The sequence below is a fragment of the Toxotes jaculatrix genome, chromosome 11 (genome assembly GCF_017976425.1).
Source record: "Toxotes jaculatrix isolate fToxJac2 chromosome 11, fToxJac2.pri, whole genome shotgun sequence".
In the NCBI taxonomy this organism is placed as follows: domain Eukaryota; kingdom Metazoa; phylum Chordata; class Actinopteri; family Toxotidae; genus Toxotes; species Toxotes jaculatrix.
Window position 1 is genome coordinate 14,671,065 of NC_054404.1, and position 18,552 is coordinate 14,689,616.

The following is an 18,552-nucleotide window of genomic DNA, read 5'->3' on the forward strand; positions in this document are numbered from 1 at the left end:
AGCTGTTGTGGAGGCGGGCTCTGTGGGCACTGATGCTCACCGGCCTGCGATGCCTCAGGTTGTAGCCTGAGTCCACCCATTGAAACAAAGCACGAGCTGGATGGTGTTTGTCTTTCAGGATGCTCTGTGCTTTGCGTCTGCAGCGCTCGGTGTACATTGAGTCCATGGTTGGAAGGCTGCATCCAGTGACCCTCTCTGCAGCTTTTATGACTCGTTGAAGCGACTTCCTCTCAGCCAGCGTGGTGTTGCCGTACCATACTGTGATGGCACTGGTGAGGATGCTTTCAACGAGTCCTCTGTAGGCTTGGATGAGCGGCTGGCGTCCATGTCCCGCCTTCCTCAGCACTCTGATGAAGTGCAGTCTCTGCTGGGCTTTTCTCACTACCAATGTGGTGTTTTTGGCCCAGCTGAGATTCTCAGAGATGAGCAGGCCGAGGAATTTGTGGCTATCGGTTCGCTCCACCATAGTCCCTTTGATGGTGAGTGGCTGCAGAGGGGGCGCCCGTCTCCTAAAGTCCAGAATGAGTTCTTTTGTTTTTTCGAGGTTGAGCACAAGATCATTATCCTCACCGTAGACCGTGATCTTGTGCACCAGGTCCCTGTATGCTGACTCATCTCCCCCTCTGATGAGGCCGAGGACGGTCGTGTCGTCAGCATATTTTATAACGGCTGTGTTGTTCTGTGTGGTTGTGCAGTCATGTGTGTACAGTGTGAAGAGCTTAGGACTGAGGCAGCAGCCCTGTGGGGTTCCTGTGCTCACTGTAAGCTCAGCAGAGACCTTCCTCCCCATCCTCACAACCTGTGGTCTGTCTGTGAGAAAGTCCAGAATCCAGTTGCGGGTGGGTGTTGGTATTCCTAGGTCAGCCAGCTTTTCAGTGAGCTTCATCGGCCTGATGGTGTTGAAGGCTGAGCTGTAGTCCAGGAACAGGAGCCGGGCGTAGGTGTTGGGACCATCCAGGTGTTGGAGGATGTAGTGCAGCGTGAGGGCCACTGCGTCGTCTGCTGATCTGTTCGGGCAGTAGGCAAACTGGAAGGGGTCTACAGACACTGGAACGGCAGAGTTGACGTGCTTCAGGACCAGCTTCTCTAAACACTTCATGGCAACAGAAGTGAGAGCCACAGGTCTGAAGTCGTTCATTGTGGTTGTGTGTGCTTTTTTGGGGACTGGGACTATGATGGAGGATTTGAATATGCGAGGGACTGTTTGCTGTGAGAGAGAGGTGTTGAAGATGTCCGTGTATACCTCTGCCAGCTGTACTGCAATTTCCTTCAGGACCCTTGGCGCCACACAGTCCGGTCCTACCGCCTTGCGGGGGTTCACCTGCCTCAGAGCCCTGAGAACCTGTGTGTGTGACACCTGGAGTGGAGTCTCCTCTGGATTGGGGGGGGCCTTGAGGGGGATGTCTTTATTGTGCAGATCAAATCTGGCATAAAAACTGTTGAGGTTGTAAGCATTTATTGTTTTCTGCTGCAACAACAAACCAATAAATATTATTTAAAAAATGACCTCAATTCAAAATGTCAGAGTATGCCTTTAGTTACACTTTCATGAATGTCTAGGAGGTCCAAACATGACATTTAGAACAGATCAGATCATTGAAATTGTATTGATACAGAAATCAACTTAAAACCCTGAGTTTTTAATCTAAAACTCTTCACACAATAGTATGAAATGCTGCTATTTGGGTGCCCATGTGTGCCAGCCATGGTGGTTGTTGGCATCTTGATTATCTCAGTATTCCAGCCACTGTGTCCCTTCTGAGGCAGTTATCTCGCTGTGTCACTGGCAGGTGTTTCAGTTTGGAGAGTCAACCGAGTGCAAACGGTGATGACAGCTGTGCACCGGACTAATTATTTCTTGTCACAGTGCACAGGTTTGTTGGGGATGGGGTGCTAACCAGAGGTCCTCTAGACAGAAGAGTGTCAGTCTAACCCCAAGGTTACCTGGTGTAGTCTTATTAATGGGTTGCTTTATTATGAAAAATCCCTGCTGTCAATTTTTGCAAATACTGAATGAATATGTTATCAAAGAAACTCTTATCTACATTCAGCTAACTCAGCTACACGTGGTTAATACTGAGAGGTGTAGACCAGTAATTAGAAATGCACTACAATAAACATGCGCTTCGATTCCCAGATGAACACAGAGTTGAAACACCTGTCTACATCAGTTTCAACTAGAACCTTCCTATGAAGGTATGATTCATAGCAAGGCCAATACATTACGATGCATTTGTTTTTGGTAGATGTACCTAATAAATAATAAATAAGCGAGTGTAAATGCTGTGTATGTTTTTTCTGTATAAGTTTAGTTTAGTATTTCTTTTTGTGAGCAGAAAGTATGGCAGAATAATATTGTTTTAATCAGGAGGAAATCTCTCCCAAAGGGGTATTTCAGATGTGGAAAGAAAGTGCAAAGCAAAATCATACCATCTTATTATGAAGCATTTAAGAACTTGCAGGTAACTGTATAAATAAGGTGCATACAGGCTTAGGTTTAATAATATGAGGATTTTACCCCAGATCTTCATTTAGTTTTTCTGACTTCATACGTTGAGAATTGAGATCTAGAGTACCACTGTTTATTTAGATGATAATATGCAAATGCATGGGCATAAAATTAGTATGCACTTTGGAGTTAAAAGAGATTTAAGGGCAAATGTGGAGAAATAATTTTGAAAACTGCATAATTCATGACCTGTTTGGAATAATAGCGCATGAAATATTCATTAGCTAAATTACTTATCTATGTAATCTGCTTTTGTTGTGGAGTTCAGGGGAGGAAGGACAGCAGCAGGGGCTAAGGCTAGAACAAACAGTTTGATCTTTTCGCAAATGTAGCAATGATTCTCTGTCAGTCTATTCATTATTAGTGAAAGAGAAAAAAAAATAACACCATCCACCCTCATGAAACGCTGTCTTTGTTTGGGAGAAAAAGACCTTTTACACAAAGGTGAGTTTTGAACCTTCATATATATATATCACCCTGGCACACGAGTTCTTTACGTTGGGTGCCACTCTGTGCTTTTGTGTCATAGAGTGATCAACCTCAGTTAAACTTCAAAGAGGTTATTCTAATGGAATATAATGTCAGTCATCTGAACTAAAAGATTTGAAGGTTTGAAGGTGCTGTTCCAACGCAACGAGGCTTCCAGCTTCTTCTCGACACAGCGCTCATTCATGCTCACATTAAAGCACGTGTAGCCTCGGAGCTGCATTAACACAGATGATCAAAAGACGCTGGCCAAGGCTGTGTAGGTACATCAAGAGGCGCGCAATTCCCGAGAGTAGGCACAAACTGGCTCCATTGTGTCATTATTAAGGTTAATATTTACTGTACTACACACTGGCCTCTCCTGTTTTCAAAGTCCTGTAATCTGTGGACTACAAACAGAGAAATACAGCATGCAAGCACGAGCGCACATGCAAACAGATTTAATCATCTGTTTGCAATGGTGTTCAGTTCAGTTCCTTCCTTCTTCTGTGTAGCAGGCAAATGTACATGTCAAATTTGACCCAGTTAATCAAAGTCTGCATACATGAAGTGTCAGGGGGAAGAGTCTGGGGCATTGTTCTGCGATTCCCTACTTTTCTTTCAGCAGCCAGTGATCTTTCCATCTTCACAAATCTACGCAGCCACTAACTCAGTGGAGGAAAGTAGTGTTTTTGTGTCACCCATACTGACACATACAGTAGGAGAGAAATACAGTGTTTCAATATAGCAACTGTGTCAGATGATGAAACTCCCATTGGAAAGAGGTAATCATATTTAGCCTTAACACTATCTGCTATTGTCTCGCGCTTCTGCTGTTGATTACGCTGCCGTACAGTGAATTGATACTGGCCGGAGTATTACCATCTCCTAATTGGGTTGATTTTACATCCGTCTTATGTGTGTGAAAGCCAGCTAATTCCAGACACTTCTCATAACACAGAGCCAGTGATACTCTGCCAGTTTATAGGATAGCTGTAAGGCTATCCACAGAGCTTTATCCTCTTTTCTCATGAGAACATAAACCCTCTTGATGTAAATTATACCAACTTTGGTTTGGTTCAGATAGCATTACATCTCATTAAGATGTCAGCTTTTCAGGACTCGCAGATTTTCAAGTGCCATGGCGTGTTGTAAATTCACAGAATGTCAAAAAAAAAAAAAAAAAAAACATTTCAAAGCGAAATGGTTGCTTTGTCCTGACCTCGTTTTGCAGCGCCGGACAACACTGCCTGCCTGGCCTGTTTGCTGCTGTATGTGCTCCTTGGGTTGATTGATGCACCGAGGGACTCGCACAGCTGGAAAGGAGGCAGTAAACCAGAGGAGGGAACAAAGAGTAGTGGGCCACACGGGGTGCAGCAATTAAGCTGTTTTCTTGTTGTTAATTAAAAGCAAATTAGAGACTGCGACAGGAGTTGCTGTCTAGTCTTAATTGCTGGCAGCATGTATGCCCAGCCACACCTGTTGTTGCATCTTCACTCACTCATCTTAATCTTTCTTTTTTTTTTGTGCCTTCCATAGGGACGGAGAGGAAAGACTGGGGAGCCTGGACCCAGAGGCCTGCCTGTAAGTGATACACAGTAACAGACACACACAGAGCACATGCTTGTACAGACCTTTTACTTTTCCCTTTTTAATTTAAAGTCGAAGGGATGAACTCCTTCACAACCTTTAGTATAAGTTTAGTGTTAGTGTTTAGTTTGGCTCTGACAGTACAATAAAGCAGCTCTTTGAACAGCACGTCATTTTCTAGCTTTTCTACCAATCAAAATCAATTTCAGTTCAACCTTTGTTTGACCAAGAATTCTTCTGACATTACCAGCGTGTTTTTCAGTTGAGGCCTAGACAAAATTTGACACGTTGCAACAGTCATAAAAGTTATCGTCATTGTAAAAGCATTTTAAAGCAAACAGTGGACCAGGACATCAGACAGGCGCTATAAATTCAAGTTAAAAAAAAAAAAAAGAGTAATTACACTCTTTGTTGGGAAACATATGTCAAGTTTGTGGATTAATTCTTTGCTTAGGCCGTATCGATCTGGCCAAAATCTTCTCCCATACTTGTGCAAGTAGGCTATATTATTAGCACAAAACCACAAGGGATATATTAAGGTAGCACTTGTATTGATGAGCAGGACAAGTCTGTCTATAAGGTCCATTGACTCCTTGAATTATGGTTGTTTCCTCAGGCATCCAAACCAATTCCAGACACTATTTGTGTGTTTGTGTAGTGACCCACACACTAAAGGCCACAAACACCATGATGCGTTAAAGGAGACAGCTTGTCAGACTCTTAACTGCTGTGATGTTAGCACAAACAGGAATGTTTAGGCATCACGTAGTTCAGATGCTTTGGGTGTCCAATTATTTTCATGCACTATTGCCCTGATTACAGTCTTGATCAGGACATAGGGTTTGTCTTATTTTATTTCATCCAGGAATCCAGAAAGACTTCTCTTTTGCTTCTGTCACCGCTATGCAATAGGTCCAATTATCTTCAGCATAATTGAGCTACTCTCAGTTGAAGCTCTCCCACATGTCTAAATGTGTCCCCTGCCTCCTTAATAACTCATAAAGTTGTAGGACACAAAGTCGTAAGTGAAAAGAAAGACAGGATGGAGAAGGTGTGACATTTCTAAATGGCAATGTCCTGATGATCCCCTTAGCATGTGCCAGCTTTGCCTCCATCCCCTGGTATTGGCATTTATGAGTCACCTGTTTTGCTGAGGTAGATCTCAGGGGCAAAATCATCTATTCAAAACACACACACCAGGGCATCACTCTCTCTTGTCCATTGGCAGCAGGACAGTGCTCGCCGTTGAGGGGGCAGCGGTTATTTTTCAAAGTCAAATTAGCATCGCACAACAACTGCGGAGTATGTGAAAGGCGCACAACAAAGACACACTCGAAGATAATCTATAGCCTGCTGGGGGCCAGCCATGTTTTTATGAGAGCTAACATTAGTGCAAAGGTTAGAAAATACAACAGGCCTTTGTTGTAAATAGGAATATTTTTCAAGTAAACTTGTCAGTTTAAATAAAGGTTAGGAAAGGGTTAAGATGGTTGAAGAGTGATGAGGGAAAATGAAAAAATAACATATGTAGTAACATATGTACACAACAGATGTGCATATATGTGTGTATATATCTGTATGTATGCACAAAAACACACACATACTGTTCATATTGCTGTAAATAATTATCTTTGTGACATGAAATCCTTTTATCCTTTCTCCACGTGAAAATAATGTTACACTGCTTGCGATTGCAGGGTCCCCCAGGAACGTCTGAAGGAGCAAGTGTGGAGGTATCACTCAAAACATTATTCATCACAAAGCAAAGTACTGACTTGTGGCATTTAAGGTAGATTTGAGCTGTCTCCCTGTTTGATAAACCAACACATACCTGCACTTCCAAGAGGGGGTGAATTGTCAAGATGACTGAGCAGTGCTCGTTGTAGCAGCCCTCCAAATAGGCAAGGAGTTTAATCATCTGTACAGCATTGTCTGTAAAAAGATGCACCATATGTAACTAGTTTAGCAAGAAGAAGCCAGCCAGGACAAGTCAGACTTATGTGTGACCAGAAGCAGAACATGTTCTGTCATTTTACTGACATTTTTGTGTGTGTGTGTGCAGTCAAGAGCAGATCTCCCTGTCTGGAAATGGCACCTTTCAGTCAATTGTAGCCCGTCTAGTGTGCAAGTTAAATAGCTGTTCCCTCCCTGCACCTCCTGCAGAGCAGCACAGCGTGACTCAGTACTCATACTCCAAACAGACAGATGGCCATTACGTACAGTGCTTTTGCAAAAAGCGTCTGCAATCATTTTCATGAAGCCCAGGGGTGCTGTAGCTCACCAGAGGCACATGAGATATGCTGTTAAAAAAAAAAAAATCCTCTCACACATGGACCTCTACCAGGCCTCCCACCGTCTCTGTTGCTACCTGCTTCTTTTGCAAACCCCACCCCCACCAGCCCACCACCCACAAAGCTTCCAGTGGCCCACTTGTGATCATGCTTCGAGTGAAAGCTATTGTTTAGTGGACAACCTCTTGACCGCAGCTGTTCCTTTGATGTATAGGTGCGTCATTTGCTGGTGTGTCAGCTCAGACCGCAGAATTCTTCCTGCTCTCTGTGCCCAGAGGAAAGAGAAGTGTCAGCTGGCCAACCTTGAAAAAAGAAAGTTGTCTGTATGAGGACACACTCATTATACCTCAAAACAAATGGGATTGTGGTTGCTATACAAAAGGTGCAGGCACAATGGACAGTGGTTTTGTTTGGATGAATGTATGATCATGAATTGCCATATTGTAAAATGAAGCTGTGAAACTCCAAACTTCACTCAGCAGAAGGGGAAATAGCTCAGAGACTGAGAACAGTAACAAATAACTATTGCATAATAGTGTGTTTTACAAATGTTTTTTGAAAAGGTAAACCTGCAGGCTCACTGTCAGTGAAAACATTAAACTGAATTCAGAATGACAAAAAGGTAGAGTAACACCTGCAGGTGATATAGCCTGGAGGAGAACAAAGCTGAAACAAATTAAAGAATATGATTAAAGCATTTGTTTTAGGACCTTTGACTCATGCTGATGTTAGTTAAGAGATAAAGTGCCAAGAAACATTGTTTCAATGCTCTAATGTTGACATTAAATATGCAAGCCAGCCTTGCCCTTGCCATGAATCAGTCATGCCCCTACATTACGGATACATCTTTGCTTTATCATTATAAATTCATGCTTACAGTGGATGACAAGAAAACTCTCCTGTCCCGGAGATTCACTTCACATTTTAATCTGCTATAATGAAACGAATATGGCAATGCATTTAAAGGAATTTACACAACGCAGCATGATAAGCGAGAGAGGCTTAACCGTCACAGCTCCAACATGAATTGAAAGTTTCCATCAGCAGTAATAATTGAACAGCATCAGGGATTCTCCCCACTTCTCGGTGGCCGTCCTTGTGCATTTTTTAGCTCGGACAAAACAGACGCAAGTTGAACTAAACTGCAGCTTGTGTAACATCTGTGTGAGCTGAGCCCCCTCTCTCACTCTCTCAGCAGAGTGTGAATGTTTTAAAGTGGGGGAGAAAAAAAAACAGGTCTGTGCAGTGCATGATGTGCTGGGAAGATGGCGTTCTCATGAATCACATCTCCATAACTGTATCTCCCGCTGACAGTCCCAAACAGGCTCTGACAGAGCACTGCAGATATTGATGGATAGACAGAGAGGGATGCAGACAGGCTTAATTGCAGTTTGATGATTCGAGGTGCCTCAAAGTCAACATATCACCCACAGACATCCACAGGTGGACCAGCTCCCCGTCCTATACATGCTGGGCTTTCTCATTGTGTAAATACAGTGATAATCTGAATAAATACTGGCCAAGGTGCAGTTAATCTTATTTGAAAGGTTTATTTACTTCTTATATGCCCCCTCTGCCAATAAATTGACTTTGAATAATCTTCCATGGAGATCTAACAAAGATAACCACTGAAATGTTTTTCCATGAGTCGACGCCAGCATGCAGCGCACAGCATTTGTATAAGTGACATCCCGGGCTTATACTAACTTTCCATCAGCTGTGATTTAGATTGAATGTCAGTCATAACTCAGTGCAAACTGCCTCCAGAATGGTAAAGCACTTTGTGCATACCGTGTAATTTTTAGTTAACAGTTGTACTGCACTGTAAGTGCCTCTTTTTTTTTTGTTTAGAAAAAGGCCTCCGTCTGATAACACAACAACAATTACACAGGTGATTTTCTGGCGAGGTTATAGTGGTAAAATCATTAGTTCCCATGTGGTTGATAAAGCTGTACAGAATTCAATTAGTACACAAAGTCAATTTTGCCACTAGTCCCTCCTCCCTGCCTAAAATATTAATAGGACAATCCATCTGTTCATACATGGCAGCAGTCTACTGACTTAATAACAGCTCATAATTTGGACGGGGAAACAGTGACTATATCTCATTAAATGATTGGTATCACAGCGGCTGTCATTAGCGAGTCGAAGGAATCGGGGAGGGGCTGAGACGGAATGGCAATTATTGACTGTTAGAGTCCAGCCGCTGCTAAGGGGTGTGCAAATATTCTGCAACCTTTCTCAGTCGTCAGAGACGTGTCTGTCTTCTCAGACAGATGTTAAACAGATGCTTCATAATGTCTCAACACGGAGAACCTGAGGCGCTGCCTTCATATCTTCACACTTGCCATACAAAACAATAATCCTAAATGAGCAACCCTTTCAACCTTTTTTTTTGGTCTTTTTTTTCTCTGTCATGTGTGAAACACAACAGGTGAGTTTTATTAAACCTGTCGGGAGATGTGAAACAGTGGATTTCTCCTTCTCCAGAGCCATTTGGTTAAGTTTTTTATTGCCATGTGGTTAAAATAATGACTGGTAATGCCATGTATCTACATCCCATCTTATGTAACAATAAGAAGTTGGGTGTAAAAGGTCACAAGAAAGTTAGAAATGCATACACTATGATGTGCCTCCTACTGAGGCTTCAAGAAAGTGAGAAGTTCCCCAGCAGATATGTGGGGGGGGGGGGGGGGGGGGGGGAAACTTCTTTTTTAATTATTCATTCACTGTGTGTCTTGACCAAGGTGCAAGTACATTAGTTTTACAGTTATGTTTACTTAGAGTATTCTCCACATAACTGACAGGAAGAAATCTTGTTAAAATATTCTAAGAGCAGCAAACCAGCAGTCATAAAGTGCCATCTATTGGCAGACAGAGGAATGAAATTAACATGGAAATGTGGAAAAGTGCTGCAATGCAACAGGGGCTTGAGTTTTTCATTATCCTTCTAGACTCACTGTGTTTTTCTTTTTTTTTTTCTACCATAATTACAAATTATTTTGATTTTGAGAAGATGTGCTGTATGTTTTTCTAATCACTTATTTATAATAAAGCTTCGCTCTCTGAGCTTTCTGTCTTTTTACCCCATCTTTGCTGTCGGTCACTGCCAATGATCTGCTTTCTTCACATCCAGGGGGTGAAGGGCGAGTCTGGAGTCCCAGGAGAAAAAGGAGAGAAAGGAGATCCTGTATGTATTTTCCTGCCATGACATTTACAATGCTATTGTGTTACAGAGTCATTAACCAAGGCTTCCTCCCACAGGGTCAGCCAGGTGCTGAGGGGGCCAGCGGGATGAAAGGACAAAAAGTAAGTCACATCAATGTCAAGTGTCATACATGATGATTCCCCCTGTTTGTGCTCCCTGAGACTCAGCCTGCATGTATGTGTGTGTGTGTGTGTGTGGGGGGGGGGGGGGGGTGGGAAGAAGCAGCACTGAGGAAAGCAGAGGAAGAGGTGGTAGAGGTAAGATAGTTCAGGGGATATAATTGGTATGAAATACCAGATTTCAGAGGCTAAATCTTTTAAGTTAGTTATTTTCTCCCAGCCTCTTTATCCTCTAAGGATCTTTGAAATCATCTAGCAGCAAATAATGAATCTGCAGGTGGTTATTTTGTGGTTTTTACAGCTGCCGTTGTTTGTATCCTTTGCTGACAGTCCATGTCAGAAAAGTGCGTCCATGTGCGTGTGCGTCTTTTTGTGGTTGTTCATGTTCATAGAATTTTGTCTGAATGATACATTGCAGAGGAAAACCCCCTGTGGCAGGTACAGGGCAAAGACTAGGGTTTTCAGTTTTGCCCTCATGTATTTTATCTAATTACCTTTGTTTGTCTGTTTTATGCACTTTCACTAATATTCGCTGTACCCATACAAGGAATCCTAGCAGCTTGGCTCTTGAGATGGCAGTGTCAGTTTAGCACTAGAGGAAAAGTCAGGGGATCAGCCAAAGTCAGCACGATCCATCCTCTGGGAAGCACCAGCACGGACCAACACTGCTGTCCCTAGAGTCATGCTGCTAACCTGACTAAAAATCTTAGGAAAACATGATTGCAATGTTTTTTGTATAGTGTTTATGATCATTTGTATTTCTTGTGAAGACACATGACCAACTAATGGACTATACAAAAGAAACAACCTTAGCTAGCAGCCTGATGATGGCAAAGTGACCAAAAACATTTAAATAAACAACATTAAAATTAAGCATGGTATACTGGATTGGAGATTTAGGTTTGTGTCTCACTGTGGGTATTTTGATCCAGATCCAAATGGGGACTAAAAACATCTTTTTCTGTTATTAAAATGACACATTTACAGGATTGTGTGGGCTTGGTGAGGTACAGCATGTGTTCTTGGAGAGCCTTTCGGTTGTTTACAATACTGTATATGCACAGCTGTTGTGCTGTGTTTTCTTGTTTTATTGAAAGCAAGAAAGTTATAGCTTGTAAATTATGAATGGAAAAATGGAGGCTTTCAAATGCAATGCATCACAATTAAGAACCCTCTAAGGTTCCCTGAAGCACCCAGTACACCCATTACAAAGGGTTATACATGGTGTAAGTCCATACATGCACACAAGCTTGGCAACAGTCTGCTTGATGCACACCAGCTCAACAAGAAATCTTTAATGTTTTCTTTTCACTCATCTCAGGGCTCTTCTTGCATCACTTGAGTTAGACAGTATTTTCTCTAAAGTCTGGTCATGTTATTGCCTCTTTTATTGTTGCTCCCAAACCTGTTGATGTAGCTGTTCAGGGTCATGTGTGGCAACTTGCTTTTAGAAGTAGTTTCTTAAGTGTATTTTTAAGCTTTTTTCCCCCCCATCTTTTTATGTTGCTGTTTGTTTGTTTGTCTCTCTGTCTATCAGGAACTCATGTGTAGTAACTGACATTAGTGTTCTGTTGTATTTGCAGGGTGATGTTGGCCCTCCTGGTCCTCCTGGTCCTGTGAGTACACTATAGTGGTAAAAGCCCACTTTACAGAATACCATTCATTATCAGTTAGTATGAGATTGAGCAACAACAACAGAAATTATTACAGCATCAGTGTTTTGTTCTTTGCAACAAACCTAGGAAAATGTCCAATTTCTGTGCATCAGTAAGCTGTTCACATCCTGCTATGAAAAATGTGGGGACCAGGGAGGAAAAAGCAGCAGCAGTGCAGTGTTTACTTTCTCTGTCACACCTCCAACATGGTGGCATGTCATCTTGTAACCAATTTCCATTCTATGATGAGCCTACAGGTTTGTTCTATCTTTAGGTACATAGTTTTCAAAAAATCCCCCTTTTTTTCTGTACCAACAGTAGATCAGTGTTGATAAAGGGCTTGAAACATGGGCGGGCTTTTCAAGGCAGTTGAGATTAGCTGTGCTGAATTTCTCCGGGGAAGAGCTTCCTTGCTTTTTCAGGTAATGAACTCACTGATATTTGGGAGCAAGCTCCCACTGAGCCATATTTTTTTTTCTTTTTTAGCAATGTACACAGCAGAGAAGTAGGAACCAAATAACTTGCACAGGCACTGAAAGCTATGAACTGAACTGAATTCCTGTGTATCTATTATCAAATTAATGCATTTGCACTGGGCATCACCACCACTGATTGTAACCTACTGCTGAGGGAAAAAAAAAAAATATATATATATATATATTCATCTTGTGAATTAATGGGGACCAAACAGCACATGACCTGCAATGATGTTCGTAATTGTAAATTAGAGAAGACCCCAGTGCAGCTTTAATGGAAAAGCAGATAAGTAAAAACAGAGAAGCCCTGACGTCATGGTGGATGTCTGGTGTACGCTGAAGGTGACACGGAGTGGGGAGTGCTGGAGCGATAGAACTCATTGCTTAGACATTTTGAAGTTAAAAAACACACTGTGAAAAATCAGTTAAAGATCTGCGAGGGAGCAGTAACAACATCCTGCATCCATGAGTACCCTTATTTATTTTTTATTTTTAAATTAAAGTATAAGAAGTGTCAAACGAAAACGTGGCGTTGAAGCCCACGTGTCACAAAGTGAGGGGTTTGACATTTAGATGACTCCATCCTAATGGGCTTTGTTCTAAAGATCTGCTGCCTATTCAGCCTCTGAAGGCTTCAGACACGAGCTTGGAAACAAAGTTTGATGACTTTCATTCTTGCTCTCATTCTTATTGCTTGTTAGCAGGTGATTCATATGGAAATGAGACAACTTAATTATACAGCGAGCAAATATCACTCACTCTCCACTGGTTTCACTGGTTTCTGTCTAACCAACAAAAAAGTCTACTCGCTTAGTAAGAACAGATATCAGTGTAGGCAGTTTTAATAGCTGCTCAAAACAGTGAGGTCTTGCTTTGCAATTATTTTTGAATGGTTGTCTCTTTTCCGTCAATTTCATTTCATCTGGAGGAAGAAGATAAAGAAATGTATCAAAACTGAAATACTTAGTTGTGTTCATTGATGTGTAGCGAGGTGTGGGCCACCCAGGACATAGGAGATGTATACTATAGTCCACAGTAGAGGGGAAAACATTAGTCATTTGATAAATGAGGCTGTTTGAATATTTAGTACCAGTCTCTGTCTGTGCTCTCTGCTTTCCTGTGGCAGATAATTTTGGCAGTTAAGCATTGATTTCCCTTACACAGCAGAAGCAAGGGTTCAGATCATTACCCTCCCTTCATAAACCTTCTTGTGCCAGTGTTTATTAGTGATGGGGAGGAGCAGTGGGCTTACAGGCATGCTCGGCCATCACTCCCCCCAACACCCTTAAAGTGGCAAAACAGTCATTTCATCTCTGAGACTGTCCTGTTTTTATCGCTCCCTATACTGCTTCACAATTGAGTTTTATAATCTATTAAACTGAGTCTGTTATGTCAAGTTATTTTTAGTAGAAGACTCTACGCTGTATTTCACTGCTCTTTGGAAAAATTCTGGCACAGATTTCTGACCTGGTCACATACTGATGTGACCCTGAGGCATTGATCAGCATCCAGAGCGAGAGAATTGACAGCAGCTGCTTTTGGGAGTGACTGCAGGTTGAAGGTTGACTGATTATGCAGGCGCTCCACCGGGACAGCAGGGGATTCAGCACCTTACTTTTGGTTACTTTGAGCACTGAATGCTGAAGAAGCGGAGAACGCTTCATGACAAGTTTGTTTGTATAGCCCTTAATCACAGTAACACTCTCAGAGGGCTCTCAGGGACACATTAGTCAGGACCAGCAGGTCCTTCAACCTGAATGACCACGTAGGTCGCTTGTCTCTGCCCTCTGATACAACCCAGAGGAGCATATCCTGAAATAGCGCCCCTAAACCGGCAAGTGTACTAGACCTTTGTCATCATGGTTACAATGATAAGTATGCAGAGTGCAGAGGGCAGCGTGCCGGACCTTCACCTTCATGGTTACAACAGGAAACACATGGTCAAATTTATGGAACGGTCACAGTTTGGTTAGGTGCAGGCACAATAATGACTTCCTTAGGTCTAAGTTTTTTTTACAGGACAGTCTCATCAGAAGACAATAAAACAATACACCTGCACAGGTGAACAAAGAAAAACTAAAATAAGCCTTTCAATGGGAAAAAAAACAAGGGAAGAAACCAGTGGTAATGATCTGAATAAAAGCCTCATATCCTTCCAAAAGGTAAGCGCTCTAGGGGCACCAAAATTTTCCCCACCTGGATAAAGCTTTCAGTTCCAAGTTTGCTTCTATTATCTCTTGCTTCCTTTATTATTGTGCTGAAAACCACCCAAAACTGAGCTGGTTAGAACTGCATCAAGAGGCTCAATTATCGGTCTATAATAATTGAACTTTAACATTGACACTTGTATTTAAGCCTTTTGTCCTGTTTACACAAGCATTTTAAAAGCAGTGGGGAAAAACCTTCAGACTGCTGGAATTCTGCTCAAGTTTCTCTATAAATTTGTGCATACAAATGTGTTTCCATTCACATTTGTGTGGTCACTTATGTCAGTAGTTTGGCCATTGAATAACAGTTCCTTCTCAGTCTGTCCCAGGTGTATTTACACCTACACTTATATTTGATCTGAAGTGATCAGATTTTCTGATCCACCGTGATATATGTTAATACCAGGTCTAAACTGAATGTGTAACCTGCACAAATAATGGTTTGAGGAGAAAGTAGCTCTGTTAGAAACACTCTGAATCCAAGTGACTGCTTCTTTAATTTGGAATTTAATGTGGACATTTCTCCTCTTCATGCGTGGTAGTTCCAGGCATCAGTCCACCTTAGCTGGACTGATGCCCCTTCCATTTCATTTAACTTTGTTGCCGAAGGCTCTGGCCCGCAGCCCTGTCACCCCGAGCTTTACTGAAGCTATAAAAGAGATGTGAAAATATTCCATCTAAATGGTGATTATTTATCTTCTAATCAAACCTAAGTTCAGTTTGGTAACAAGAGTCAGGTTGGACACATATATCAAGATTACTACTATCAATTACTTACAGTAATTGATAGATCAGTGCAGACTATTTAGAGAACACTGTGTCTCTTTCATTACTTCTAGGTGATGACAGCTCACGGATTAAGACAGCTCTCTGGCACTGTAAGCAGCTGTCTTTATCACAACACCTGAAATGTTTATGTACAGCATCTTCCTTTCTGTGGTTTTGAAGTGGTCTGTTTTCTCTTGTGTTTGAGGATGAAATGAAGGAGAGGACACAAAAGGGAGAAAAGGGAGATCAGGTAACTATTCTCTGATTACTGTTTCTCACCAAAGACAATGTAACCCCAGGGAACTCTGTATTAGTTTTTTAAACATTGCAGGCAGCATTTGACTTCACAGTGTGAAGAATACTTCCCATTTCTTACGCAACATCAACAAAAGCAGCACTGACATTTGATTCGGAAAGAACAATTGAACATCACCTGCTGTTCGGATGTAGAGTTCGATGTCGTCTTTGTGCTCTACCGAGGTGAGGCCCAGAAAAATTGGTGTGCAATTATAGTTTGGACCTCAAAACAACAGATGCATCTACTTGAGGCAAGCAGATTACAAAGGCCACCAATGCAGCTGTTGACCAAACATCAAAAGACTGTCAACTACATGAATAAGAAAAACAAATTACGTGTAGAGATGTTAGAATCTGCAAATGAAAGATTTGCTCAATTATGTCAGGAATCAAAACCAAACACTCAGAATAGGGAATGTTATGTATGCTATCTCACAGATTTTTTTTTTTTTGGAAAAGTGCTGCTTTGATTCTGTTCACATTCTCAAGGCAAAGAAGCAAACTTGGCAAAAGAAATGCTCTGTGTTCTTAACCTTCACACAGTCTGAAAACTAACTTCATGTCCTTTTTGTTGTTGTTTTTGAAAACTTACTCTGCTCTGCAAGAGAAATGGCCGACTCTTCTCCTCATGCCCATCTTGAGAAATGACATTTGTCTGTCTCCTTTACTTGCTGCAGGGGGAGAGAGGAACTCAAGGACCGCAAGGTCTCAAGGTAACATGTTGAAGATGTAGCACTTGCACCAAACCTCGAGCATTGATATCCACGGCCAATAAAATCAGGCTCCAGAGTCCTTTTTGAGTGCTACTCTGTGTAAGCCCTCCACAGTGTCTGTGCAAAAGCAATCATAACATTTTAGGACTGTATGAACATACTGCCAATTGTCATTCAAAGCAGTTTTTCTTTGGCATATAATAATTCCTGGGCCAGACAGTGGCCCTACAGCACATCAGAGTTTGTAGATATCCATTTTGTGGGAGAGCTGTTTGAACTGTTGTCAAAAATCTCGTTTGTTTTTTTTTCCTGTTTTCCTGCTTCTCACATATCTTTCTCACCCTTTCCGGGACTGTAACAGGGAAACATGGGGCCTCCAGGACTTAAGGGAGATCAAGGACCAGAGGTGAGTCTCTGTATTTGTCTCATGTCTGTTGTGCCACTTACAGTGGGTCAAACAGAGGTGTCTAAAAGCCTGCTGAACATAAACCATAGTGAGACAATGCCTTGACACACACGTGTGTGAGAGAGTACCAGCTGTTTCAGCGTGAATAGCTCATTAAATTCACTGTATCACCATTTCTTCAGCTGGTTTTTGGTGAAAGTTCTGTTTCCATGGTGATAATTGTAATAGCAAAAGGATAACAGGACGTTTGTTAGTGGAATATGGAGATGAATGCAAACTTATAATTGCATATTTCACTTAACAAGGGAATGCTTAGTTTACATATGTATTGTAAACACATTCACCGTAAACACACTCAATGACTCAAACACACTCATGAGTATTCTTGCAAATCATACAATTTTCTGAACAATGCTTATACACACACACACACACACACACACACACACACATATATATATACATATATATTCATCCCAGTCATTAAAGGAGGTGTATAAAGATAGCAGCTAGGAAACTGATGCTTGTGTACTCCTTTTCTCAGTTATCATTCGACGTAAGCTCAGTTTCCATGGTAATATGTGGATCTTTCAGTTCATCCATGTATACAAAGACAATAATGAGTCCAGAAGTGGAGTACATATAAACAGCTTATCCAGAATAATACAACCAGGATATAAGCTTGCAAACCTACACAAGCTCAGTCATGAAGTTATCCCCAGCACTCAGTAATTGCCATGAAATTAGCCATGGTTTATTAAAAAGGCAGCAGGGGCTGCATTTGAACAACATGGCTATTTGAAATAGTTTAGACATCATCTACACTGTAGCTGTCTGTGTAGTCTATAACATTCAAAGCCCAGACAATTCTGCAACCAAACAAAAGGAGAAAATAGCCCAAAGTATTGGTTTTCCTTTTTGTTTTGCCAGGGGAAACAAGGCCCGCCTGGACCCACTGGACTCCCAGGACTCCCGGGCGAGCCAGTAAGTATATTGGCACTAGACACCAGCACTTCATGTCAAGCCTTCCTTTCTCTCATTGCCTTATCTGTCACCTTGCCATATCCTCTACTCTCTAACTCAGCCTGCCAGCATGAAAGAGAGAGATAAACAGATAAACCTCGACAGGCAAAGACAGAGAGGAAGTAAGGAGAAAAGTCCAGAATTTTTACACAGACGATCAGTAATCAAATTTAAGAATTAATTAGTGGAAAGAGGCAAATCTAAGCGCTTTATGCCAGGAATGGAGGCAGAGGCCCAATCTGTTCTCCACACCTGCTTCGGTAATGAGCATCTGTCTTTATTCAAAAGCAGGGAGGGAAAAGAGGCATTTCATAAATCCTGGCTAAGGGAAATTATGTTGGAACACGGCAGCCCGCTGAAGCAGTGAGGAGGAGGAGATAAATGTGTGTGAGAAGATGAAGGCCTGGTGATAGATGTGTCTCTTTTCACCACTATTTACAGGGCTCATCGGGGGAGCCAGGGGTGCCTGGGAGAGATGGCCTGAAAGGAGAAAAGGTAGGTAAACTTCAAATCAAGTTCTCACCTCAAAGAAAAATATGAAGCTATGATGTTTTATCACAGGTTGAACATGCTAGACAACTTGTGAAGACACATTGCAGATTACTCACCCTGCATGCCATCCTCAATCATGTTGTAACTTTGTGTTTTTCCGCTTGACACCTCTGACTACTCTGTTATTTGTACACAAATTTCTTCTTGCAGTCGGACTTGTTCCAAACACTGTGCTTAAAGTGGCAAAGTGGAAAAGTGCACAGCTGACATGCATATTTGATGGGGTTTGTCACTTGTCAAAATCAACGAAGCTGTACTCAAGTGTCCCCACCA

At 41.9% G+C, this 18,552-nt stretch overlaps 1 protein-coding gene across 4 annotated transcripts in view; it reads left to right on the top strand.

Annotated features, from left to right (window-relative positions):
• LOC121189734 (collagen alpha-1(XIX) chain-like) overlaps positions 1–18,552 on the top strand; it is a 93,356-nt gene that overhangs the window by 48,883 nt on the left and 25,921 nt on the right. For all 4 annotated transcript variants that reach the window (XR_005894903.1, XM_041050147.1, XM_041050148.1 and 1 more), the window contains 11 exons: positions 4,514–4,558; positions 6,262–6,297; positions 9,992–10,045; positions 10,120–10,164; positions 11,766–11,798; positions 15,360–15,398; positions 15,494–15,538; positions 16,263–16,298; positions 16,660–16,704; positions 17,635–17,688; positions 18,169–18,222. Coding sequence is in view for 3 of the 4 variants with exons in the window: in XM_041050147.1 (XP_040906081.1) it covers positions 4,514–4,558; positions 6,262–6,297; positions 9,992–10,045; positions 10,120–10,164; positions 11,766–11,798; positions 15,360–15,398; positions 15,494–15,538; positions 16,263–16,298; positions 16,660–16,704; positions 17,635–17,688; positions 18,169–18,222 (486 nt within the window). In the remaining variant the exon portion in view is untranslated. The remainder of the gene's footprint in view (positions 1–4,513; positions 4,559–6,261; positions 6,298–9,991; positions 10,046–10,119; positions 10,165–11,765; positions 11,799–15,359; positions 15,399–15,493; positions 15,539–16,262; positions 16,299–16,659; positions 16,705–17,634; positions 17,689–18,168; positions 18,223–18,552) is intronic.